Below are 21466 nucleotides of genomic sequence, written 5' to 3'. Positions count from 1 at the left end.
GTACTGAATTAGATTTCTGTTGGCTGATTGTATTTATTATAAACAGGTTTTGTGCTTTGTTTAAATACATCAGGCTACTTAACCCTTGCATAGGCAGCTAAGGTATAGGGAGTGGTAAGGGAAAGTTTACTCTCTGGCATCACTGTTTCTTTTGAGGTTAAAAAACAATTGTCAGAGAGATCACAGAAAGGTTAAAAGAGGGCTTGGCTGTTGCTTCTAAAACTAGTTTCTCTTTTGTTCCTTTTCTAGAAACTAGATGTAACTTCAGGTCAGAAGGGGTTGAAATGAGGCACTTATTTAACAAGCACAACTACTGTACTGATGAAACTGGATCAGAAAAGTTTGTGTGTTTCTCCTAGTGCAATATCTTCCTGTACTAATTCAAGCCATGCTATGCCTCAGGTGAGTACTATTGATTTGTTTTCCCTTTAAATCTACATCTCGATACTGAAAACCTACATTGTTTAATACCAGGGGGAAAGAAACCCATGATTTAACATTTTGTTCCTAAAGGCTTTGTGCAGAGATAAAGCAGGTGACTCAGCAAATAGGTGGTTCCATTTTAGTGAGGGGATATATTCTCCCTTTCTGATACTCACATTGGAACTCCACCTTTTAAAAAAAATACAAACATGGGGTGTCAAACAATACTTAAACTGTTTCCAAGTGTCTCTCTCATGCCAGCCTTTACATATCTTCAGGTTATCCTTGCCCCCGTCCCAGTCCCCCCGATTTTATTTTTTTTTTTAAAAGCAAAGATATCTGCACTCCTAAAACAACAGGAATGCTGCGCTGGCCTTGAGCCAGCAAAGGCTCTGAACAGGATAAAATTTCAGTGCAGATTTACGGGAAGTTGCTGGTGTCGGGAGTAAAAATCTGGTTTGGTGAGTTTAAGGGCAGGGAGTATACAAGAGACAACCTTGCTACTGTGAGCAGGGAGAACAAGAGAGGGGGAAGAAAAAAAGAACAGAGAGAGGAGACACTTAACATTTTCCTCTCACAAGTCACAGTATGTGCTCCTGAGTCCTGAGATATCGCAGGCTTTACCAAGCCAGTAGGCAGAAAGTAGGCTCTGGTAGGGCAATATCTTAGCTTAACTTTCATGCTTTATGTCTAGTCAGGAATTTAGTCTAAAAGAGTGCCTTCTGATTAGCACTCCTGTTTAGTACTTTGGAATGTGCAGCTTAGGTCAGTGAGAATCAAGGGTTTTAGCTTAGCGGTATTACTAATTGCAAGTTTCTCTGCAGGCATTTCAGTGTTCAGAAACTCTAAACTGGCAGAGAGTGAAAGGAGGGGGTTAAACAGCATTGTAGGGAGTTGCTCAACACTCCTCATTTAGCAGAACATTAGAAAAAGTAAGAAGATGCATTGCTGCCCAGAAACTTTTTCTTCTCTGTGAATAGTGCTTAAGTGTAGAGACTGTCTTCAGAAACACAATACAGGTAGGTAAATTTTTGTGTTCACCTTGCTATCCCTGTGTCCTTACTGCAGGGTTTACTCTCTTGTGATTGTTTTAAGAACATGGTGGGACATAAGGTATTTTTGAAAAATTGTTTTATGTAATCTCTGTAAAAAAACAGAAACAAAACCACAAGTTGAACTAAGTTTTGATAAATCCTTTCAAGTGATTGAGCAATGGATTGGATTCTTTCTTTAAAAACTTGTAAGATTAGAGAGGAAATGAGAAATATCAACTAAGAGAAGACTGAAAAGTGATTTTTGGTACATACACTATTTCAGAAGCTAAGTTTAAAAGAGTATGTACATCTTCATATCAAACAAATTCTAACATGCCAGTATCTTCTTATCTGATGAGTTAAATAGTGTTGAAGTAAATACATTTGTATTTGTTTTTAGTTAAAATCAGTCTGCGTAGAACATGTAGTGGTGACATAATTCTGATGGATGGTAAATTACAAATTAACAGGGCAGCTAGCTGGGATCTCTGATTAGAGACATTAAAATGAGGAAAACAAGACTTTTCTAATAGCTATTTAAAAATAAAATACATTATGGTAGATCTCACCTTCATATGCCTTTAGTTAGATTCATGTGTGATTAGATGAGGATTGTTGGGGCATGTCTCTCTCCCTATACATGTAAAAAGAAACAGTTTGTGTTACAAATTAAAATTATACAGTTCATTTCCCATTGAGGCTTTAAAATAAAGATTGGGGCTAAAGTCACAGAATTTTAAAAGTTGGATATAGCAAAACGAGGGATTAGATTCTGAAATCTGCCTTAAGTTCTACCTATGCCACCCAGCTGAGGTCACAGAGCAGAACTTGGCCCCAGGGGCTAGTTTGAATCTAATAGTGGTTTCTTTATGAGCCTTCCAGTTTTATGTAATAATAATTTGGACAATCTTGCAATATTTCTTTACAAGTCTAATGCTGAGTTCACATGGTGGTCAGGGGGAGAAAAGAAAAAAGCATACATCAGCCTGTTGCAACAAATATGTAGCAAGTTGTTGTACTTTAGGACTATTGCCAGAAAGATATGCAACATTATGTACTAAACATCTCCAAGTACTGCAGGTGCCAGATCATAAAGGTGAAAGATCACTTGTGGTATTAAGCAGAGCCTGGTATAAAATTGGAAAACTGAAGACAATGTGCACTCTTGAGAAAGGAAAATAAGATAACACCAGAAATATACTGCTATTCGGAGTTTATCTAACAGAGATTCATGTTTAAATTACTAACAAGGCTAAAAATCAAACTATACAGTCAAAATAACATTAGAGTCTGAAAAATAAATTAGAGGAAAACATTTTGCTTGTATTCTCAGTTTCTCTCCTGCTCTTATATTCAGTCACTGGGTCAGGTTCTTCTTTCACTCATGTTTTACCCCAAAGAAGTAACTTCATTGACTTCAATGTAGCTATTCCTGATTTACAATCTGTCTGAGATGAGAATTGGGCCCTCTCTTTTCCTCATATATCTTGGGATTTCAGACACACACAACAAGGCAGGCTAGCTTTGCCATGTAAATATGACTCCTAATAATATCTGTACCTTAATATTCCAGTCCAGTCTGAAAAATCAATGTTGGATTAAAAAAATTAAAGGAATGTGCTGTAAATCAGCAAAGTATAAAATAACATCAAACACTTTTGGATAAGAGTACTTATTTTAAGCAACTAAAATGGCAAATGTTTATGGAAATATTGTTTCAAGAAAAATTTTAACTAAGAGCCTGAGCCTGCCAGGAGGTCCATGCATGGAGCCCCATTGATTACTGTAGGACTTTTCATAGGTGCAGGAGTCCACCTGCATGGAGATTACTGCAGGATCATGGTTTCAGTCTGTGGCCCATGGCCATCCATATCTCTAATGGTTGGTGTTATAATTTGCTGTTCTACACATTGTACAGACGTTGAATTATGCTGATTCAGTCATCACTGTCATATGATAGAAGCCTGTCTGTGAAAGCTGTATATGTGTCTGATATCAGGGAAATTCATAAGACTGCTCATGAGGATTTTTTAAATGTCTGCTGTACTTTCTCTGTTAACTAAAAGCAGGTGCTCAGATCTAGTTTGAGCTGGTTGTCAATGTAAATATCTAATAACAAAAGTTAGATGGCACACTATTTAGAGCTGAACACTGTTAAAGCTATTCTGAACATACATATGCATGCTCATATTGGTTTAGAATAATGAGTTGTGGATGTATTTTTCTGGACTTTGGCAATTGTTATATTACACTTATCTGAATGTATAATTTCATCTCCCACTTTTATAAAATTCAAACTCTTTTCTCTGAGCGTGCATGACTGAGTTCTCAAATTAAGAATGATCCAAATGACTAAGAAGTATACTAAAAGTGTCTGCATTACTACCGACAAACAATAGTAGAGACTTAAGGGCCAAATCCTTTCCCTGCTGAACACAGTGGGAGTATTGCAATTGATTTCTATGGGACCAAGGAAAAGGATTTGGCCCTTAGGGAGGCAATACATCTGCCAGGCCTTTACTTGTTAACTTTCAGGACATTTACATCTCAATATTGGAGACGAGTATAAAGCAAAAGCCCTAATCTGAGCACCCTTTGACCTAAATTATACTTGGGTCACTGAGAACTGTGTTCCCATCTATCATTTTTCAATTTTCATGTTTCTAAAACTGACCAGTGCATGCTATACACTTGTAGTAAGGACACTGCTCATTGTCTTTCCTAGTAAGAGGCCTAAAAGAATATTTCTTTTCTGTTGTTATTTTTTTTAATAACATGGTTCTGGGTACACCTAGCTCCTGCCAAGATCAGGCACATCTTCTCAGTATCCTTGTCAAGACAATGTAGGCTTTGTATACTTAAGACTTGCAAGAGATTGGTGACACAGTAAACTCAATAGAGCACAACTTATTAACTGCAAAGTCGACAGACAGCCTCATGTTTGGGGAATTTTTTGTTTGTTTTCTTTTTACATTTTAACCGCTGAAAATCATAGAGGAACTCTCTCTCAGCAGAGAGGACTTTTTTTTAGAATATACTTTTCACAAGATAATATTCAGACTCTATTTTTTATTTTTTACCTAGTTAACTTGCAGAAGATTTGAGAGGGGATACAGGCAAAGGTGGGATATTTTGGAGAATGAAGGGGTGAGACAAACTACAGATGCATCAGACTTATTTCAAATAGAATATTAAAGAGCCGTTCAGATAGTAACAATTTTCAATCACTAACTAGGGTTGCCAACTTTCTAATCACACAAAACTGAACATCTCAGCCCTGCCCAACCCCTTCCCAAGGTCCTGCCATACCCTGCCCCTTCTCTGAGGCTCCGCCCCTGCTTGTCCCATCCCCCTTCCCTCCGCCACTCACTCTTCCCCACCCTCACTCACTTTCGCCAGGCTGGGGCATGGGGTTGGGGTGCGGGAGAGGTGTGAGGGCTCTGGCTGGAGGTGTGGGCTCTGGGGTGACGCTGGGGATGAGGGGTTTGGGGTGCAGGAGAGGGCTCTGAGTGGGGCAAGGGGTTGGAGTGCAGGGGGTAGGGTAGGGGTTCTGGGCTGGAGGTGTGGGCTCCAGGTGTGGCTAGAAATGAGGGGTTCAGGGTATGAGAGAGGGCTCTGGGCTGGGGCAGGGGATTGGGGTGGGGGGGATGAGGGCTCCAGCTGAGGGTGTGGGCTCAGGTGGAGCTGGGTATGAGGGGTTTGGGGTGCAAGGGAGAGCTCTGGGCTGGGACAGGGATGCAGGGTCACGATGGCGCTTACCGCAGCTCCCAGGAAGTGGCTGCCAGGCCCCTGCAGCCCCTAGGTGCATGGGCAGCCAGTGAGGGTCTTCATGGTGCCCTCGTGCCTGCAGGCACCGCCTCTGCAGCCCCCTTTGGTGACGGTTCCTGATCATTGGGAGCCGCTTAGCCAGCACTCGGCAGCCACTTCTGGGAGCCCTGCGGAGCCAGGGCTGAGCTGTGGACTGGACTTTTAATGGCTCAGTTGGCAGTGCCTACTTGAGCTGCCAGGGTCTTTTTTTGCCCAGGCATTCTAGTTGAAAACTGTACACCTGGCAACCCTATCACTAACACACTGGGCTGGATTTAACTGACAACCCAGAAGCAGAAAGCTCTGATCCTATTTACTAAGCCCTGAAGTCATCTAGTCCCTCAACTGGATTTACTTTGTTGAAGCACCATTCCAATTGTAATGCATCTTACCGAATGAACGAGAAGAACTCCATGTACAGACCACGGAGCTAAAAAAGTTAAGGATCAAGTTTAGCTCTTTCCCACTTTATACAAACAATAGGGGCCTGATCACCCTCTCGTTTACACTGGTGTAAATTAGTAGTAACTCCACTGAAGTCAGTCTACTGTACTGATGCAAAACCTGTGTAAATGAGAAGGAGTATAAGCACTAAGTAGGAAGTAGAATGACTTGCTTCATCCAAGACAGGTTTAGGTTTGTCGGTGAGTAAACAGTAAAGCCAACTTGGATAAGTCACTGTATAAATAAAATATCTAGTTATCAGGGATGATCACAAAGCACTTTATAGAAATGTACTGAGATACACATAGGGATAATAAGAATACAGATACCTTTGGAGTGGAAATATCACCCATTTTACACCATCAATTACTTTTTTTTTAAGAGGGTAAATGAAACCCTCAGCAGCTAGACTAGGCCCAGATGCCAGGGTTAATACATCCACTCTTGTGAAAAGTGCCAAGGCAGCTTTAATGACCACAAGATTTTCCCCCAACTAGTATTTTCTGAACCCTTGAAAAATCCATTTCCATCTAGACCTGCAGTAAACCTTTATACTTGCATGGACAAGTATGTTTAAAGACTGCAGAGTAGACCAACAATCCTGTGATTACTTATTAGCACTGTGTGAAACACTGAATTTTCAATTCAGAGAGGATTAGACATATTTTGTTGTTCGTGTCCTGTGAGTATCACTGTGAGTTCGAGTCAAAGCAGAACTCCAGCAAAACCATGGGATTTAAGAGCTTTATTAGAGGTGAATCTGTACTGTGTAGAGTACAGTATATAGTACAGAATTGCTGGCTGCTATTGTCCCTTTGTTTGCTCCCCCAACTTTCTGTATGTATCCAGTGCCAAAATGAGGGTAAGGCTAGTGAGGCACTTGCCTCGGGCGCGGAAAGTGAAGGGCACAGAAAGTCTCTCCTTCAGCGGCAATTCAGCAGCAAGTTCTTCCCTCCAAGAGGGACTGAGGGACCCGTCGCCGAATTGCTGCCGGTCGTCAGCAAAGGAGAGGGGTGGCACATCTGACTCTTTGGCGGAAATTTGGCAGCGAGTCCTTCCCTTTGAGAGGAACCCACCGCCGAAGAGCTGGATGTGCCGCCCCTGTCCATTGCCTCGGGCACAAAAATCCCTAGTTATGGCTCTGTATGTATCCACTTGTTGCCTCTCTTCTTATACTTAGTTTGTAAGCTCCTTGGGACAGGGACCCTCTTTTTATTCTGTGTTGGAACAGTTCCTAGTACATTAGGGTCCTGGTCCATGACTGGTGGTCCCAGGCACTACCTCAACACAAGTAATAATGGGCAGGGCTTTAATAAATAAGATGAGCTAAAGAGCTGTTTTTATTTTGATTAGAGATGGTTCGGATCTGGGTTCTATTTTATCCAAAATGCCAAGATTTGGATGGAAGGGGGAAGTCTGATAAACGGTTCTGATTTTTGGCCTGTCTCCAGTCTGTGGGCCTGGGCTTCAGGCCTCCGTATGCAATTAAAGAATCTGAAAACAGGAACCAGTTTTTTTGTTCCTTCCAAATACTCTAAACCATCCCTCCACTTTTAGTGCATATTCCCCTCCCGTGTCTTATCCATTTGCCATGTTGTACTTGCATGTGTAATGAGACAAACTATTTATGATGATGTTACGCTTCCCTATTTCCAGATCAAAGTATGATCTTTTGCAAAAACCTGGAAGCTAATTCTACTAGCACTTCATTTTTAAACCTGTCCTGGGTTAAGCACTAAAGATACACAAAGAACATTGATTTAACAACATTTATTTAGAATTTATTAATAATTTATATAGAATTAACAATTGTCTAGAAAGTAAGTGCCAGTGGACGATTCTTGTATTTTCAATCTTGGTATTTTTGAAGTTTTTCCCAAACTCCAACCACAGCTGAAAGGATTCCCTCTGAAGTCACACACTAACTTTTCTGTATGTTATATACACACAATAGGTTTTAAATCAGTAGCTGAATGAAAAAGAAGAGAGGAATGAATGGGCCAGTAGTTGCAGCACAAGCTTTAGACCTGGGAAATCTGGGCTTAAGTCACTTCTCCACCACGGACTTCCACTGTGATCTTAGGCAAATCACTTAGGGTATGTCTATACTGGAATTTAAAGATCCGCAACTCACTCAGGCTAAGGGGCTTGGGCTAAGGGGCTGTTAAATTGCAATGTAGACATTCCAGCTTGGGCTGGAACCTGGGCTGTAAGATCCAGCCAGGTGGGGGGGTCCCAGAGCTTGGGCTGCCGCCTGAACCAGAATGTCTACACTGCAATTAAACAGTCCCGCAGCCCAAGCCCCATGAGCATGTGTTAGGTGGCATTGGCCAGCTGTGGATGTCCACTTGAAGTGTATACATACCCGTAGTGTCTCTGTGCATCAGTTCCCCATTTGTAAAATGGGGATCATAGAACTTCCGTACTTCACAAGGGTGTTCTGAGGATAAATATATTAAAGATTGTGAGGTGCACAGAAATTATGGTAATGAGGGCCATATAAGCATAAAAAGCTCCACATAAACATTTATACCACGGGTGGTGACGATATCCGTGTGATAAACTGCATTTATCTTATACCTTTCTGTGGCTTTTCAGCACTATATGCCCCCTCATCTCTCTCTGCCAAGACTACTACTAACAGCTTTCAGACACCTTTCAGAATGTTAATATTTAAAGATGGTTTCCTTCTTTCCCCCTTCTTTCCTCCTTCCCCCCAAAATTATACTGCCTTGAGATTTAGGATGGGCAATGTTAAGTCCTAAACCAGCGACAGGTTAAAGGTCCAATGTCTCCTGCACTGTGAAGTGACAAATGCATGTTTTATACTAGTGGTTCTCAAAGTGCAGTGACACCAAGGCTGAGACTCCAGACGTAGTTGCGTTGGTCAGGATTAGGGCCTTAAACACTATATGTGGGATTTTCAAAAGCACCTGAGGGAGTTAGGCAGCCAGCTCCCATTGCAAGTCAGTGAGAGTTGGGTGCTGAACGCCTTTAGACGCTTTTAGAAATTTTGCCCTGTATCAAATGATCATTTTAGACTATGGGTTCTGCCGGGGCACAGGGGTCCATGCACATGGACCCAGTGGTAGGTTTGCAAATTTGGACCCTAATCTAGAGAGGTGCTGAGCACCTGAAGAGATCTTGTAAATCCTAATAAAGTTGATAGGAATTGCAGAGTCTCAGCAAGGACGCAGCATGCTTCAAGATCAGACTCTCACACTACCCCTCATATTGTATATTACTTACACACACACGCGTGCATGCACACACTGTGACTGCTTTGTTAAACATAGGAAATAGAGTGTAGAAATCCACTCTGTTCCACTGAGGGTTCCCCCCCGATAGACAATTATTCATAAATTAAGTTGACATACCATTTACCTGAAATGAACCTGTGTTTTCACATTAGAAGGTAATGAATGGGATATTGGAAATATGATCTCTATTCATTTATTGTCCTACGTGCTATAAATATGGTACAAATTGATTTGGACCTTAATTTTTTTATATATAAACAGCCTTACAGTATTGAGTGTTTTGGCGGCGACGTGATTAAATCAGAATCAGCAATGTTCAAATTGCTCCTACAGGGTGGGATTTGCATATTTGCTTGACATGAACGAGCCAACTTAACAGAAGGGGGGAAATGTGAGTCTAAACTTGTTTAATTCTGAATAGTGAAGGAAAGGGCTTTTTAAATATTCTTTTACAGACAAGTTAAGAGTACTGAATAGGAGTTGGCCCGTAATCATTAGCAGTTAGAGATTATGTGATTGCAGACTCAGATGTATGTGTGTTGTTTAATACTTTCTCTCTGCTTTGCCGAATGGATATCGCAATTGGCATTTTGTTTATAATCAGACCCAATGATGAGGTACAAAGTTTCAGAATGGATGTTTTGTTCCTGAAAAAAAGTCTGTCCCTCTTGAAGTCAGTGGCAAAACTCAATGATTTAAATGGTGCAGGTTCAAACCCTTCGTATGCTAAACATACTTGACAAAATCCTCAGCTATGTAAATGGGCATAGCTCCATTCTTGTTTGTGTTTTGTTATAGTAGATCCCCATTGTTCTAGGCACTGTGTGCACAATGAAATGAGTCCCTGCCCCAACTAACTTGAAGCCAAGAGTCAGAAACAAATCACTTAGGTAACCATTCAAACACTATTCATACCAAATAGTTGAAGATAGAGTCCAAGCACTTCACAAATAAGATGAAATGCCATATATGCCCCTCAAGTGTTAATTTAACAATTCTGAATAGTGAACACCTTCCTAAACACTATCGTGTGGATAGTTCACAAGCAGAAGTGCTCATGTAAATTACTCCCTAGGAACAGTTTTCCAAGTTTTGAGGCTTGATCCTGCATTCCAGGCATACTTAAATTCCCATTCACTTATGAATGGAAGTTCACAAAGAACATGGGATAGCTCCCTTGGTATCTGAGCCATTGTCGAAATAGAGGGGTTAGCCCTGATTTCAACCAACAGCAGATCACAGCAACCACCATAGCTGCGCTAGCACAACTCTCTAATGTAGACAAGGAAAACCACAATCTACACTGCTTTGAAACTTACACACTATGCTGATTACTGGCCTCTGATGGCTGAAATCAGGGCTAAACCCCAGTGTACATGTACTCTGCAAGTCATCTTATTTTTTTACAGTTAGGCGATCTCAATACCTTTTTATATTATTTCTCTTTTTGGATTTTTTTTTATTTTTAGTATTCTAACAAAGTTGTTGTTGTTTAGTTTATTTCTTAATGCCTATAAGTTTCCTGCACTTATAGTCAATTTTTATGAAGAATTGTGGGAATACTTAGAGCTGTAAATTAGTGCCCTTTGCAGTTTTTTTAACAGAAGGAGTTAAATGAAACTATTTCTAATCTCTTTATCCTTGTCACACCACTCTGCTATGCAGTAATACACCAAAGAATTTCCAGAAAGCAAAGGTTGGTGACTTAAAGTAGCTCCCTCCCTGGCTAAAAAAAAAAATATTCATAGTATAAATTCATGTTCTTTTCTATTTGGTGCTGAAAGTTTGTTATGCTTGTGGATAAAGAAACCTTAAATGCAAAGGAGCTCGAGGCAGGAGAAAGACTGGAGCAGAAAAATGGAACTCTTTCTCATTTTTTATTAAAAGTGAATCCAAACAAACGATTCCCCTCTGAAAGTTAGATCAGGTTTTGAAATGCTGAAAATAAGACATTTTATAGGGAGATATCAATGGCACATTGCTAATCCCTGGCAGAGAGGTAAGCTGTAAAACAAATAGCAGTATGTCCTTGAGTGCATCAGAGTTATGTGCTAGACAGGTTTTCATTTTTTACCGTATTACATAATATCAGCATACTCATAAGGACACGTAGCATCTGAACGGCCCTTTCATTACTGGGCAAGATCCTGCTCCTATTCAAAGCCAGGCAGTACTCTCATGGACTTCAACGGGACCTGGCTCTTTTTCCATATTGGATTCTACCATAGCCTGCTAAAAGCTGGACAGCAATTTTCTAGAATGTCATCCTTCTTCCACTCTTTCCCTGCTCGCCCCAGCCTCCTCCCTCCCCACACCCACTCACTCATCCACACACACCACTACTGAAGTCACATAGCAACTGATGGTATTTGCAACCTGCCTGCTCCCCCCTTTTTTACTTAAATAGAGGCCCAGTTATTACTTAACTTTGAGATATTCAAGGCAAAATGCATATTGATTTTCTTGGCACACAGTAGTTACTAATCTTACTGAAGTTGCATGTGTAGGTGGTATTCTGCTTAAAAACAAACATATAAAAATGTAAAATGTGGGTGGAGGTGAAACTGTGGCTGCTACTATTCAATGCATTTGTATCATCATAAATCTCTCTCTTCTATTATGCAACAAGCTAGAAATCTACAGATTACTTGAATCATCCTTTTGTCAACGGACCAAAAACTGTGTGGATTAATGCTTATATCATATTAGCAAGATCCTTATATACTAAATTTATATTTCATACCTAGAGCCAGCACCAGCCCACACTGACGTGATGAAATGTACCAACAGAGAAAGATGTATTTTTCCTAACACTACATAAAATCAGTATCTCTCAGCTTCCCTCCTTCTGCTCCGCCTCCCTGGTGATCCTATTTAAATCCAGAGCAATGTCACTGAATATAGTACAACACTCTCTTTCAACAAAGTTTCCCTGAGTAACTCTGGCAAATGATATGTCATAGTAAAAGTGCACCTGCATAAATTATTCAAAAGAATTAGTTTTTCTAAACATACTTTTTTACTGGCAACTCGGGTTTCCATGGGACCATAATTTATTTCAGAGCCAGCGGTATCATATATTGGCAGAATTGGCAGACTCCTAAAATTGCAAAATATTAGGAGCAGCAAAATGTTTATGGACAGCTTTTTAAATGACATCCATACCCAACACCTCCCATTTTAGGCACCAAAAAAAGTGGCCGGATTTTAAAAAATACTCAGCAATTCCAAATGTTCTCATCCTCCCTAAAGCAGTAGAACAATAGCACATATATAACATGCCAAGACGTCCCAAAAACGCTAGCTATAGAACTCACGCCATGATTCTAGGACTTAACTAGGATCCTGTTTCCATGGGGAGCAGTATGGCTGAATGAAGTAGAATAGAAATTTGTTACAATATTCCTACACATCTGATCATTCTCTTCTAAATTTCCACAGATCATGGATAGGGTCAGTGAGCCTTGTCCACTAGAGTTTTATTTTGGGTGGTGGGAGAGGGGTTTAGTTATCTATTTTTGTTCTCTGTTGTCTCTGTTTATTCCTTACTGGCACTGGAAATGCACTTCAGTTCACTATTGCTCCTTCAAGGTCACCAGTGTTAGATATACATGCTTAATGCATCCTGATTCAAATAAGAGCGTGACTCGTCAGTTCAGGAATTATTACCTAGACAGCAGAAGTAAATCTTTCTAAACTGGGACTTTGGCAGAACAGGACAAAAACCTTGGAAATTTTGGGATCTCTGCTCCACAGGTCATCTGGAGCTCTAAAGGAGCAAGGCAGAGTAATAAGTGACAGCAGAGGACAATGCTGAGTGTTGCGGGTTGCCTGCTGAGCTGGACTGCCTCACTTGGGAATTGGCTCATGAATTTATGAGTGGGAATAAGACACTGGTGTGTTGGAAGACCATGAAGTTCTATTTTTGTTGTAGTTCTTTGGCAGGGTGGGAATGCTAAGTGGGTACAATACATTGGTAGAATTACATTCCAGTTAGCTGTTACCTACCCTGGTCAGGGCAGCTCTTGAAGCAATCCACTCCCAAAGGAACCAAAAGGTTAGTTTGGTTCTGAGTCACACACACACCCCTAAAATAAACTGGGTTGTTTTTTTTAACAACAGGGACCTAACTGAAAGTAAAAACATAATGTGGTTAAAAATCACAGACTCCATAGCTGGTAAATATAATATTAATGAGGCTTTATGTTATTCTTCAATCTGTTAACAATAGACAAATATTATATAAACCAGCGGTTCTCAAACTTTTATACTGCCAACCCCTTTCACATAGCAAGTGTCTAAGTGCGACCCCCCCCTTATAAATTAAAAACACATTTGTATATATTTCACACTATTATAAATGCTGGAGGCAAAGCGCGGTTTGGGGTGGAGGCTGATAGCTCACGACTCCCCATGTAATAACCTTGTGACCCCCTGAGTGGTCCTGACCACCAGTTTGAGAACCCCTGATGTAAACCAAATGATGGCCTGATATTTCAAGTATTATATGAGATCACGTACTGAAATGCCTGCTGATTTGTGATGGTTAAATATTCTTTGCTTCAAATGTTACTGGAAGGTGAGAATACTAAGAAAGGGTAGGAATTACACTGTCCTACCATTTTGATTGGGGCTCCTAGATCCTATAGTAATACATAATAATAATAGTTTTGATATTAAAGATCAAACAACTTTAATCAAGGTTGCTGAAATATTCAGTATGCAAAATGAGTTATTCCCTTTTTAGATGGAAGTGTTAAACTTTGTAAAGCTTGTCAAAGGTTCATCTGAGGAAGGTATTTTTTCCTAAGAAATATGCCAGTTGATTTACTGTCTTCCTGTTAATTCTCAAATGATAAAAATGCTCTGGGTTCAATAGCAGGGTTTTTTTAATTTGCCAGATTAATGTCATCATCCACCAACTTCACAAAAACCTGCTAACGGTAACAAATTTTAAAATTAATAGCAACAACTTTATTTCCTACTTATATCTAGTTTAACTAACGTGAAAACATCTAATCCTCTTAGTTTTTATACTTTCACAAACAGGGATTTGTTTGATTAAAAACTTTTAATTAGTCCAATCACATGGAGTAAGTATTTAACAACTCCAAGGCAAACCTATTACAGACATCAGAAGTGCCTCTCACATCCAGTTTCTAGAGCTTAATTCTAGGACTCTTTAACCATAGGCTAAAGAACTTGCATAGCAGGGAAGGTGAATGCTAACCCAGTTTTTCTGGGTTAGCATTCACCTTCCCTGCTATGCAAGTTTTTCTGGATAAGTGGGTAACATTCCTCAGAGGTAGCTCCCTCACCTCCAGAGATAATATTGGCATCTTTTGCTTGCCTGCATTATGTGCTCTCTAACTAAGGTAATATCTCACTTTGTGTATTGAAAAACACAACTAAAGAGAGTAATAACCTTCTCACAGATTTGGTGGCATTGTAGAAGAGCTGAGTGAGGTTACTGAGGCAGCTGATCACATTAAAACCATGGGGTGCTGAACCTACTGAACTTTTGAGCACAGTAGCGTAAACTCAAAATCAAGACTCCACAGTGAGTTTACAGGTCTTAACATAGAAAGTGTGGGGTCACCCCTACAGAAAAGAAGGCGAGGCTGGAAAAGGAATGCTAATCAGCAAATGGCCATGGATTTCGTAGTGAGTGAAACCAGATAAGAAAGGAATAGTTGATATAAAAGGAAAAAATAGTTACAGTAAAAAAGGCAATACAAATGTTTGCATAATGGGCTAAATGTGTACATTTATTTGTATCCCAATTAAATTCTAGAGGTGTCAGTCAAATCAACAGACTGATTCACTTTTGTATTGCTTTTATAGGATTTTCACTTGCTTTGGAAATCAAAGATGTGAAAATGGGGTACAATTCAAATGCAAGTAAATTAGAAAGTATGCAAACCTGAATCTGTAGAAATCATACACACAGTGAATATAGATTTGTGTCTAGTACAGTGCAAAGAGCATCATTAGCAGTCAGTAATAATAATGGTGCTAAGGTATGATTTCAGCACATGCACTTCAGCCCTCACCCTACGGATCCATCTCCCAAAAATGTAAAGGGCCTGATTCTCAAAGAGCAAAAACAAGCTGTAAAGCTGCCATGACAGAGGAGTTCTGGGCTGACATACAGAGGATCTGCGTGTATGGGAGATGGGGCCAGCCAGTGGCAGTACAATAACAAATATAGCTGAGCAGCCAGTGCTGCAGGGGTGATAAATAGCGCTGGTATTACCATGGATTTCTGTGAGAAGTGGCAGCCATGCTCCTTGAATATTCCTCTCTGCTACTAACCCAGCCATCAGCAAGGGTGGATGCAATAGAATATGAAGTACGCAAAGGCCATAGCCTGCAGTGTTCCCTCTAATATTTTACATCCATGTGCGGAATGAATTTTGTTATGTGCACCAGTATGGAGGTGATGTGTGATGGGGGTGGGGCCGAAGGGTTGGGGAGGGGGCTCAGGGCTAGAGCAGAGGGTTGGGGTGTGGAGGGTGAGGGCTCTGGCTGGGGGTGGAAAGTGTATCAGAGGCAGAGGTGCCATGGAGAAATCTGTCTGCAACCCCTCTCTACCATGGCATCAGAACCAATCCAGGGCACCCCACACATTGGCAGGACCAGGTGATGCATTTCTCAGACAGTCTCTATTAGCAGGGATTTTAGGGAGTCCTGGCCAGAATGTAAAACTGCCCCTTCCTCAGGCAGAATCCCAAAGGGAGGGTGGCAATGGTATCAGTTTGTGTCCTTTCCCAGAGTGAATCCTCCTCTGCATAGACAATAAGCAATTGGAAACCCCTGTGCCTACAGGAGTAAATCTGCCTGCTTTTGTGTAAGTATATGACTTCTTAGTACCACACATTTCTTCTTGATGGGAATTGCCATTAAAAATGTAATCTGACAAATTAGAAGAACTCCACTTTCTGGCTGGCTTTCCTAGCTGAGTTGAAAGTGAACAGGAGTAAAATGAAAATCAGGCAGAATAACTTGAGAAGAGAAAGAGAAATTATGATAGGGAGCATAACTGAAAAGCTAAATAATGAATCTAACTAATTCCTTCAATGGCACATGGTTCAGATATTGTAACTCACGAAGAAAAATGGACTAGAAACTTGCCTCTATAAAGAAGCAAGAAGAGAACAATTATGGGAATTTCATTATGAGGTTATCTATTAAATCAGTGAATACAAAGTCAATGTAATAGGTATCACAGGGAAGACTAGGTTGAACAAATAGTGACAGGGAAGATGCATGATAATAGAACTGATACCAAAAGCAATCTCAGACCAGAGAGCAAAGCTTTAAAGACACAATAGAGGTAATTCAACATCCATTGAGTAGATGATGTGTGGACTAGACTTGAATCAAGACAAACACATTTGGTGGAGAAATGTTCACTCAAATTTAAAAAAGAAATTTGTTTCATTCAAGTGACTGCCCTTCTTCCATTTGCCTTCTGTGAATATTCATGCAATATCGTTTTGCTTACTTTAGCTCCCCTGGAGAGCAAATGTTAGGCCTTCACATTTAAATAATTGCATCAGAAGCACTATATTCTGTGTGGGATGAGACACTGCTTGATCCAGATTCCCTAGAATTCTTTGCGAGGGTCCAGAGAGAAAGGCAGTCAAACAAGCCAAAAAAGGATCTAAACCTTCATCTTCACAATTAGATCATGCACATGCACTCAACTGCTTTGTGTGAATATGACCAAATAAAGTTTATATTCTAAACCCAAACAGCACTGGCAACTTTAACATCAAGATTGGAGGCTTTCCTAAAACATATTCTCTAGGAATCGTTTTGGGGCTATTCTATAGTTTGTGTTATGCAGGAGGTCAGACTATATGATCACAATGGTCTCTTCTGGACTTGGAATCTATGAATCCCCACAGTAATCTAATTTTTATACCAATGATGCTTTACATAGTACAGCCCCAAAAGGACATTTAATATTTTCTAAATTTCCCCTAGTCTTCTTGCTGTGGTTGAAACCCTTCCCTGTGCAGAAGGCCAACACAAAATGTATGCACTACTTAAATGGGGAATGTGCTGGCCCTCTGCATGGGGATGAATTTCACCTTCGGAGACATAAAGCCCAAGTGGCTTCATTAAACCTTCCTCCTGATTTAATAGTTATGCTCATCCAATCAGAGCACTGAAATAATACCATGTAACTTACGCAAGCAATCACACCTAACCAATACACTTCAGATTTCAGTAATAAATAGTTGCAGTGAACTGTATGTGATCAATTCATACAGTAAAATATGGACCATATTCCTTTATAAATCCACTTTTAATATCCGTCAGTACACTATAGCATAACTGCAACTGTTCTTTAGGCTAAATTTGCTATATGGTACAGCAATCAATTGTAAGCAGAAAAGTACTAACAAATTCAACCACGTCAGGGAGAGGTAGGAACACTCGTGTATAGAAAAGAATTTGACCAGGATAATGCTAAAAGATCATCATCAGCAGAAATTGAAATTTTAGGTGGAAATATTATCATAGGATTCAGGGACAAGATTAAAAAAAAGATTTTTCCAAATCTATCACCTGTAGGATTTTTTAAAAAAATTATTTTAGAAGTAAAGGGAAGTAAATGCTCTAATAAAGAAGAGCGTGAGAGAGAATAAGAACATGACAAGAAAAGGACGAATCTTTAAAACAAGCAGGTAAAGAAACTGGAAGAGAAAGAAGAAAGATGGAAAGTTTGTTTGTTTAAAAACTGATGGGAGAAAGAAGGGAAGGGCTGGGGGATTCATCACAGGATGAGGAAGGCAAGGCAGCTGAAAATGATGACAGGGACAGAAGTATAATGAGGAAAGGAAAGTGGTAGAGGACATAGAAAATAAGTATGTTAAGGAATGGAGAAAGAGAAACAAGAAGGCAAGAAAGCAAAGAAAAATAAGAAAGGGAAGAAGGTTTTGAGGATAAAAAACAAACTGAAGCTGAGCTGGAGGATGGATCTGGAGATTTTTAGGGTAGGGAACCCTTCACCTTCAGGCTGCCAGTTCAAAGCCAGCCCACATTAGCTGTTACAATCTGATGACTGTTAGATGGCCTTCATAGATTGATGGGCTGGCTTTACCTTACAAAATCCACCAGTTAGCACTGTTTTACAGAATCAAAAAGGTGGCAAATGCTCTGCCTAGAAGGTAAGCATCTCAGTGTTGATGCAACAGAAAAATCAGTAATACTCTCCATTTGTTTGCAGAAGTTCAGCCATTTCTACTTTTTAGAAAATATATGTAGAGGTTCTTCTTAGCATACGCACAACCTGCCTCAGGTGGCACGTGACAGGATTCATCACCGAATTTGGTCCACTGGTTGGATCATTAGCTTCCCCAGCTTGGGCCAGGTACTGATGGGAATTGCAACATAAACACTGATCCATGCCCCCATATGTAGCACTGAGACTTGTCTTCATTCATTCATTCATTCATTCATTCTCCGGCTTATGGAGAATAAAGTGCACACTTTGGATCACCCGTTTCCAGAGAGCCTGGTCTCCTGCCAGTGTAGTGCTCTATATTAAGGCTGAGACAGGCAAGGTCAGAAGCCACACCATCCCTCCAGTGTGTATGAGGCCATCAGCAAAGTCTTTCCATCCAGCTTCTGTTGGATCTACTACATAAAGCTGGTGGGCTGGTACTAGGGTGACCAGATGTCCCAATTTTATAGGGATAATCATGATTTTTGGGTCTTTTTCTTATATAGGCTCCTATCACCCCCCACCCTCTGTTCCGATTTTTCACATTTGCTGTCTGGTCACCCTAGCTGGTATAGACTCCTGCATGCAGAGCAGAAAGCCAAGCCACTTGAGCCAGTGTTGAGTCAGTGGAGAACACATTGGAGGTTGGTTGGTCTGATGCCTGACATTCTCATTCATAACATGATAAAACCACTATATGACTTCAATATGTCACATAGAAAACGTCCAGCAGCCACATGTGTGTCTCTGTGGTGGCCCAGGTTTCAGAACCATACAAAAGGACAGAAGCCACTGCTGCTTCACAAGTATGCATCTTAATATGAATTATATGTGGTGCTAATTCTACAAAGATTCCCCAAAAGTGTGTGTAATACCCTTAACCTGGTGTTGGGATGCTTATGTTTGACCATCAATATGGCCTGTACAAATCATGCTGGTGAAGATATACAGATGACCTTATGATGACCTCACACTGATGTAAATCAGAAATAACTCCACTGAAGCCAGTGGAATTTCACTGGTATAGAACTAGTGAGATTAAAATTGTGTCTGTCTTGCTCACTTTATTATGATGAGAAATGAACCTGAACATAAAATGAAATGGTTCATCAGCACAGCTTGTGATGACCTAATTTTATAACCCATTCAGTGTTTCAGGAAAGCTAAGAAAAAATGGAATAGCCGAAGTCTTGTAGTACTCTGCTGACTGAACAGAACTTTCCACTTGAGGATGCAAAACCCAACACCAAGAATGGTTTCAATATTGCCAATCAACATTCAAAAGCCATGAGTCAGACCCCCCAAAATCATGGGGTTAGCTTAAAAGATCAGGAGATTTTTTAAAAAGTAAATGTAGAGTTCTTTTTATTTGCCTTCTAGTTTTTGAGCCATTGGGGTTCACAATTTCAACTTTTCCTCTACAACCAGACGTGCTAGAAGCATTTGTTTAAAGAAAGTAAGGGCTTGTCTACATCACAAAGTTGCAGCGCTGGTGAGGGGGTTACAGCGCTGCAGCTTAGGAGGTGTACACATCTGCAGGGCATCACCAGCGCTGCAACTCCCTGTTTGCAGCGCTGGCCGTACTCCCGTTTTGTCTCGGGTGTAGAGGATCCAGCGCTGGTGATCCAGCGCTGGTAATCAAGTGTAGACACTTACCAGCGCTTTTCTTGACCTCCGTGGAATAAGCAGGTATCCCAGCATACCTGATGAAGCCTCTGGTAATCAAGCAGGTCTCCTTCCCCGGTTTGCTCTCACGTTCCCCGAACCCCCGAGCAAGCAGGTCTCCTTCCCTGCGGTTTGCTCTCGCGTTCCCCGAACCCCCGTGCAAGCAGGTCTCCTTCCCTGCGGTTTGCTCTCGCGTTCCCCGAATCCCCGAGCAAGCAGGTCTCCTTCCCTGCGGTTTGCAGGGGGGTTCGGGGAACACGAGAGCAAACCGCGGCGAAGCTGGTCTCCTTCCCCGGTTTGCTCTCGCGTTCCCCGAACCCCCGTGCAAGCAGGTCTCCTTCCCTGCGGTTTGCAGGGAGGTTCGGGGAACGCGAGAGCAAACTGCGGCGAAGCTGGTCTCCTTCCCCGGTTTGCTCTCGCGTTCCCCGAACCCCCATGCAAGCAGGTCTCCTTCCCTGCGGTTTGCTCTCGCGTTCCCCGAATCCCCGAGCAAGCAGGTCTCCTTCCCTGCAGTTTGCAGGGGGGTTCGGGGAACGCGAGAGCAAACCGCGGTGAAGCTGATCTCCTTCCCCGGTTTGGTCTCGCGTTCCCCGAACCCCCCTTGAAGCCGCCCAACAGCGCTGCAGTGTGGCCACATCTAACACCACTTGCAGCGCTGGTTGCTGTAAGTGTGGCCACTCTGCAGCGCTGGCCCTATACAGCTGTACTAATACAGCTATAACAACCAGTGCTGCAAAATTGTAGATGTAGACATACCCTAAGTTAAGATTCTCATGTAACCACATGATTCCAGGAGATGGGGCTTTAAGAAAAACACCAAATATTGTAAGTCTGGTAATAAAATAATGAGATGTGGCAACTCAGGAGTTTAAAACCAGCAATGGTAGGGTGGTCTATAAGACCCATTGGTTCTTACCACAGAGTGCAGGTGGGGCCCTGCTCTTGTGACACCCCACCCTGTCCGCTGCCTGGCCAGGGGTTATGGGATTTTTGTGTGTGTGCACGCGGTGGTCAGGGGGCCCTGTGCAGGTGTACTGAGTACACATTGGTTAAATCAGGGCTGCAGCTGAGAATCTGGCTTATCTAGTCTCAAGAGAATTATCAGGCAATGATTTGATGCATCCCAGTGACTTCTATGAACTTTGATTAATAAACTCTTTTGTATGCCTCTAAGCCTGTCTAGTTTTTTCTTTAGACTGCAGGGCATTTGACTTTTATACTGCCCCTAATACTTCTTAGCAAGGAATCAGGTTTGGAGACATTTAGGATTCTTCATAAAACCTAGAACTTTATGAAAGAAGAATACATGTTTTGTGAAATATTTTAGAACTGTTTTCACCACTCTTTCAAAGAGAGAAAAATAACCTATCTCCCCTCATCCCTTACCAACTCAAATAAAATCATCCAAAGTTTTGGATTCTAGACATGAAAATTTCGAAAAGGATATAAGTTTTAGGTTCTCCTGTCTCTAAAAAGGAGGATTCCTTGTATGGAAATGCAGCTTTTCACTCACCTTCCCTAGGATTTGTATTATTCTTGTAAAAGCAGCAAAGAGTTCTGTGGCACCTTATAGACTAACAGACGTATTGGAGCAT

At 41.1% G+C, this 21466-nt stretch overlaps 1 protein-coding gene across 7 annotated transcripts in view; it reads left to right on the top strand.

The window, feature by feature from the left end:
* Nucleotides 1-268: 268 nt before the first annotated feature.
* RBM47 (RNA binding motif protein 47) overlaps nucleotides 269-21466 on the top strand; it is a 107860-nt gene continuing 86662 nt past the window's right edge. For 4 of the 7 annotated variants that reach the window (XM_030564786.1, XM_030564782.1, XM_030564784.1 and 1 more), the window contains exon 1: nucleotides 872-1442. Coding sequence is in view for 2 of the 7 variants with exons in the window: in XM_030564780.1 (XP_030420640.1) it covers nucleotides 389-402 (14 nt within the window). In the remaining 5 variants the exon portion in view is untranslated. Of the gene's footprint in view, nucleotides 403-871; nucleotides 1443-21466 lie in introns of those variants that run through there. The other 3 variants (XM_030564780.1, XM_030564779.1, XM_030564785.1) reach the window with 2 other exon arrangements.

The sequence above is a fragment of the Gopherus evgoodei genome, chromosome 5 (assembly GCF_007399415.2).
Source record: "Gopherus evgoodei ecotype Sinaloan lineage chromosome 5, rGopEvg1_v1.p, whole genome shotgun sequence".
Taxonomy (NCBI): domain Eukaryota; kingdom Metazoa; phylum Chordata; order Testudines; family Testudinidae; genus Gopherus; species Gopherus evgoodei.
Note: the sequence above shows the minus strand (reverse complement) of the source record. Positions and strands in the feature narration are given on the sequence as shown.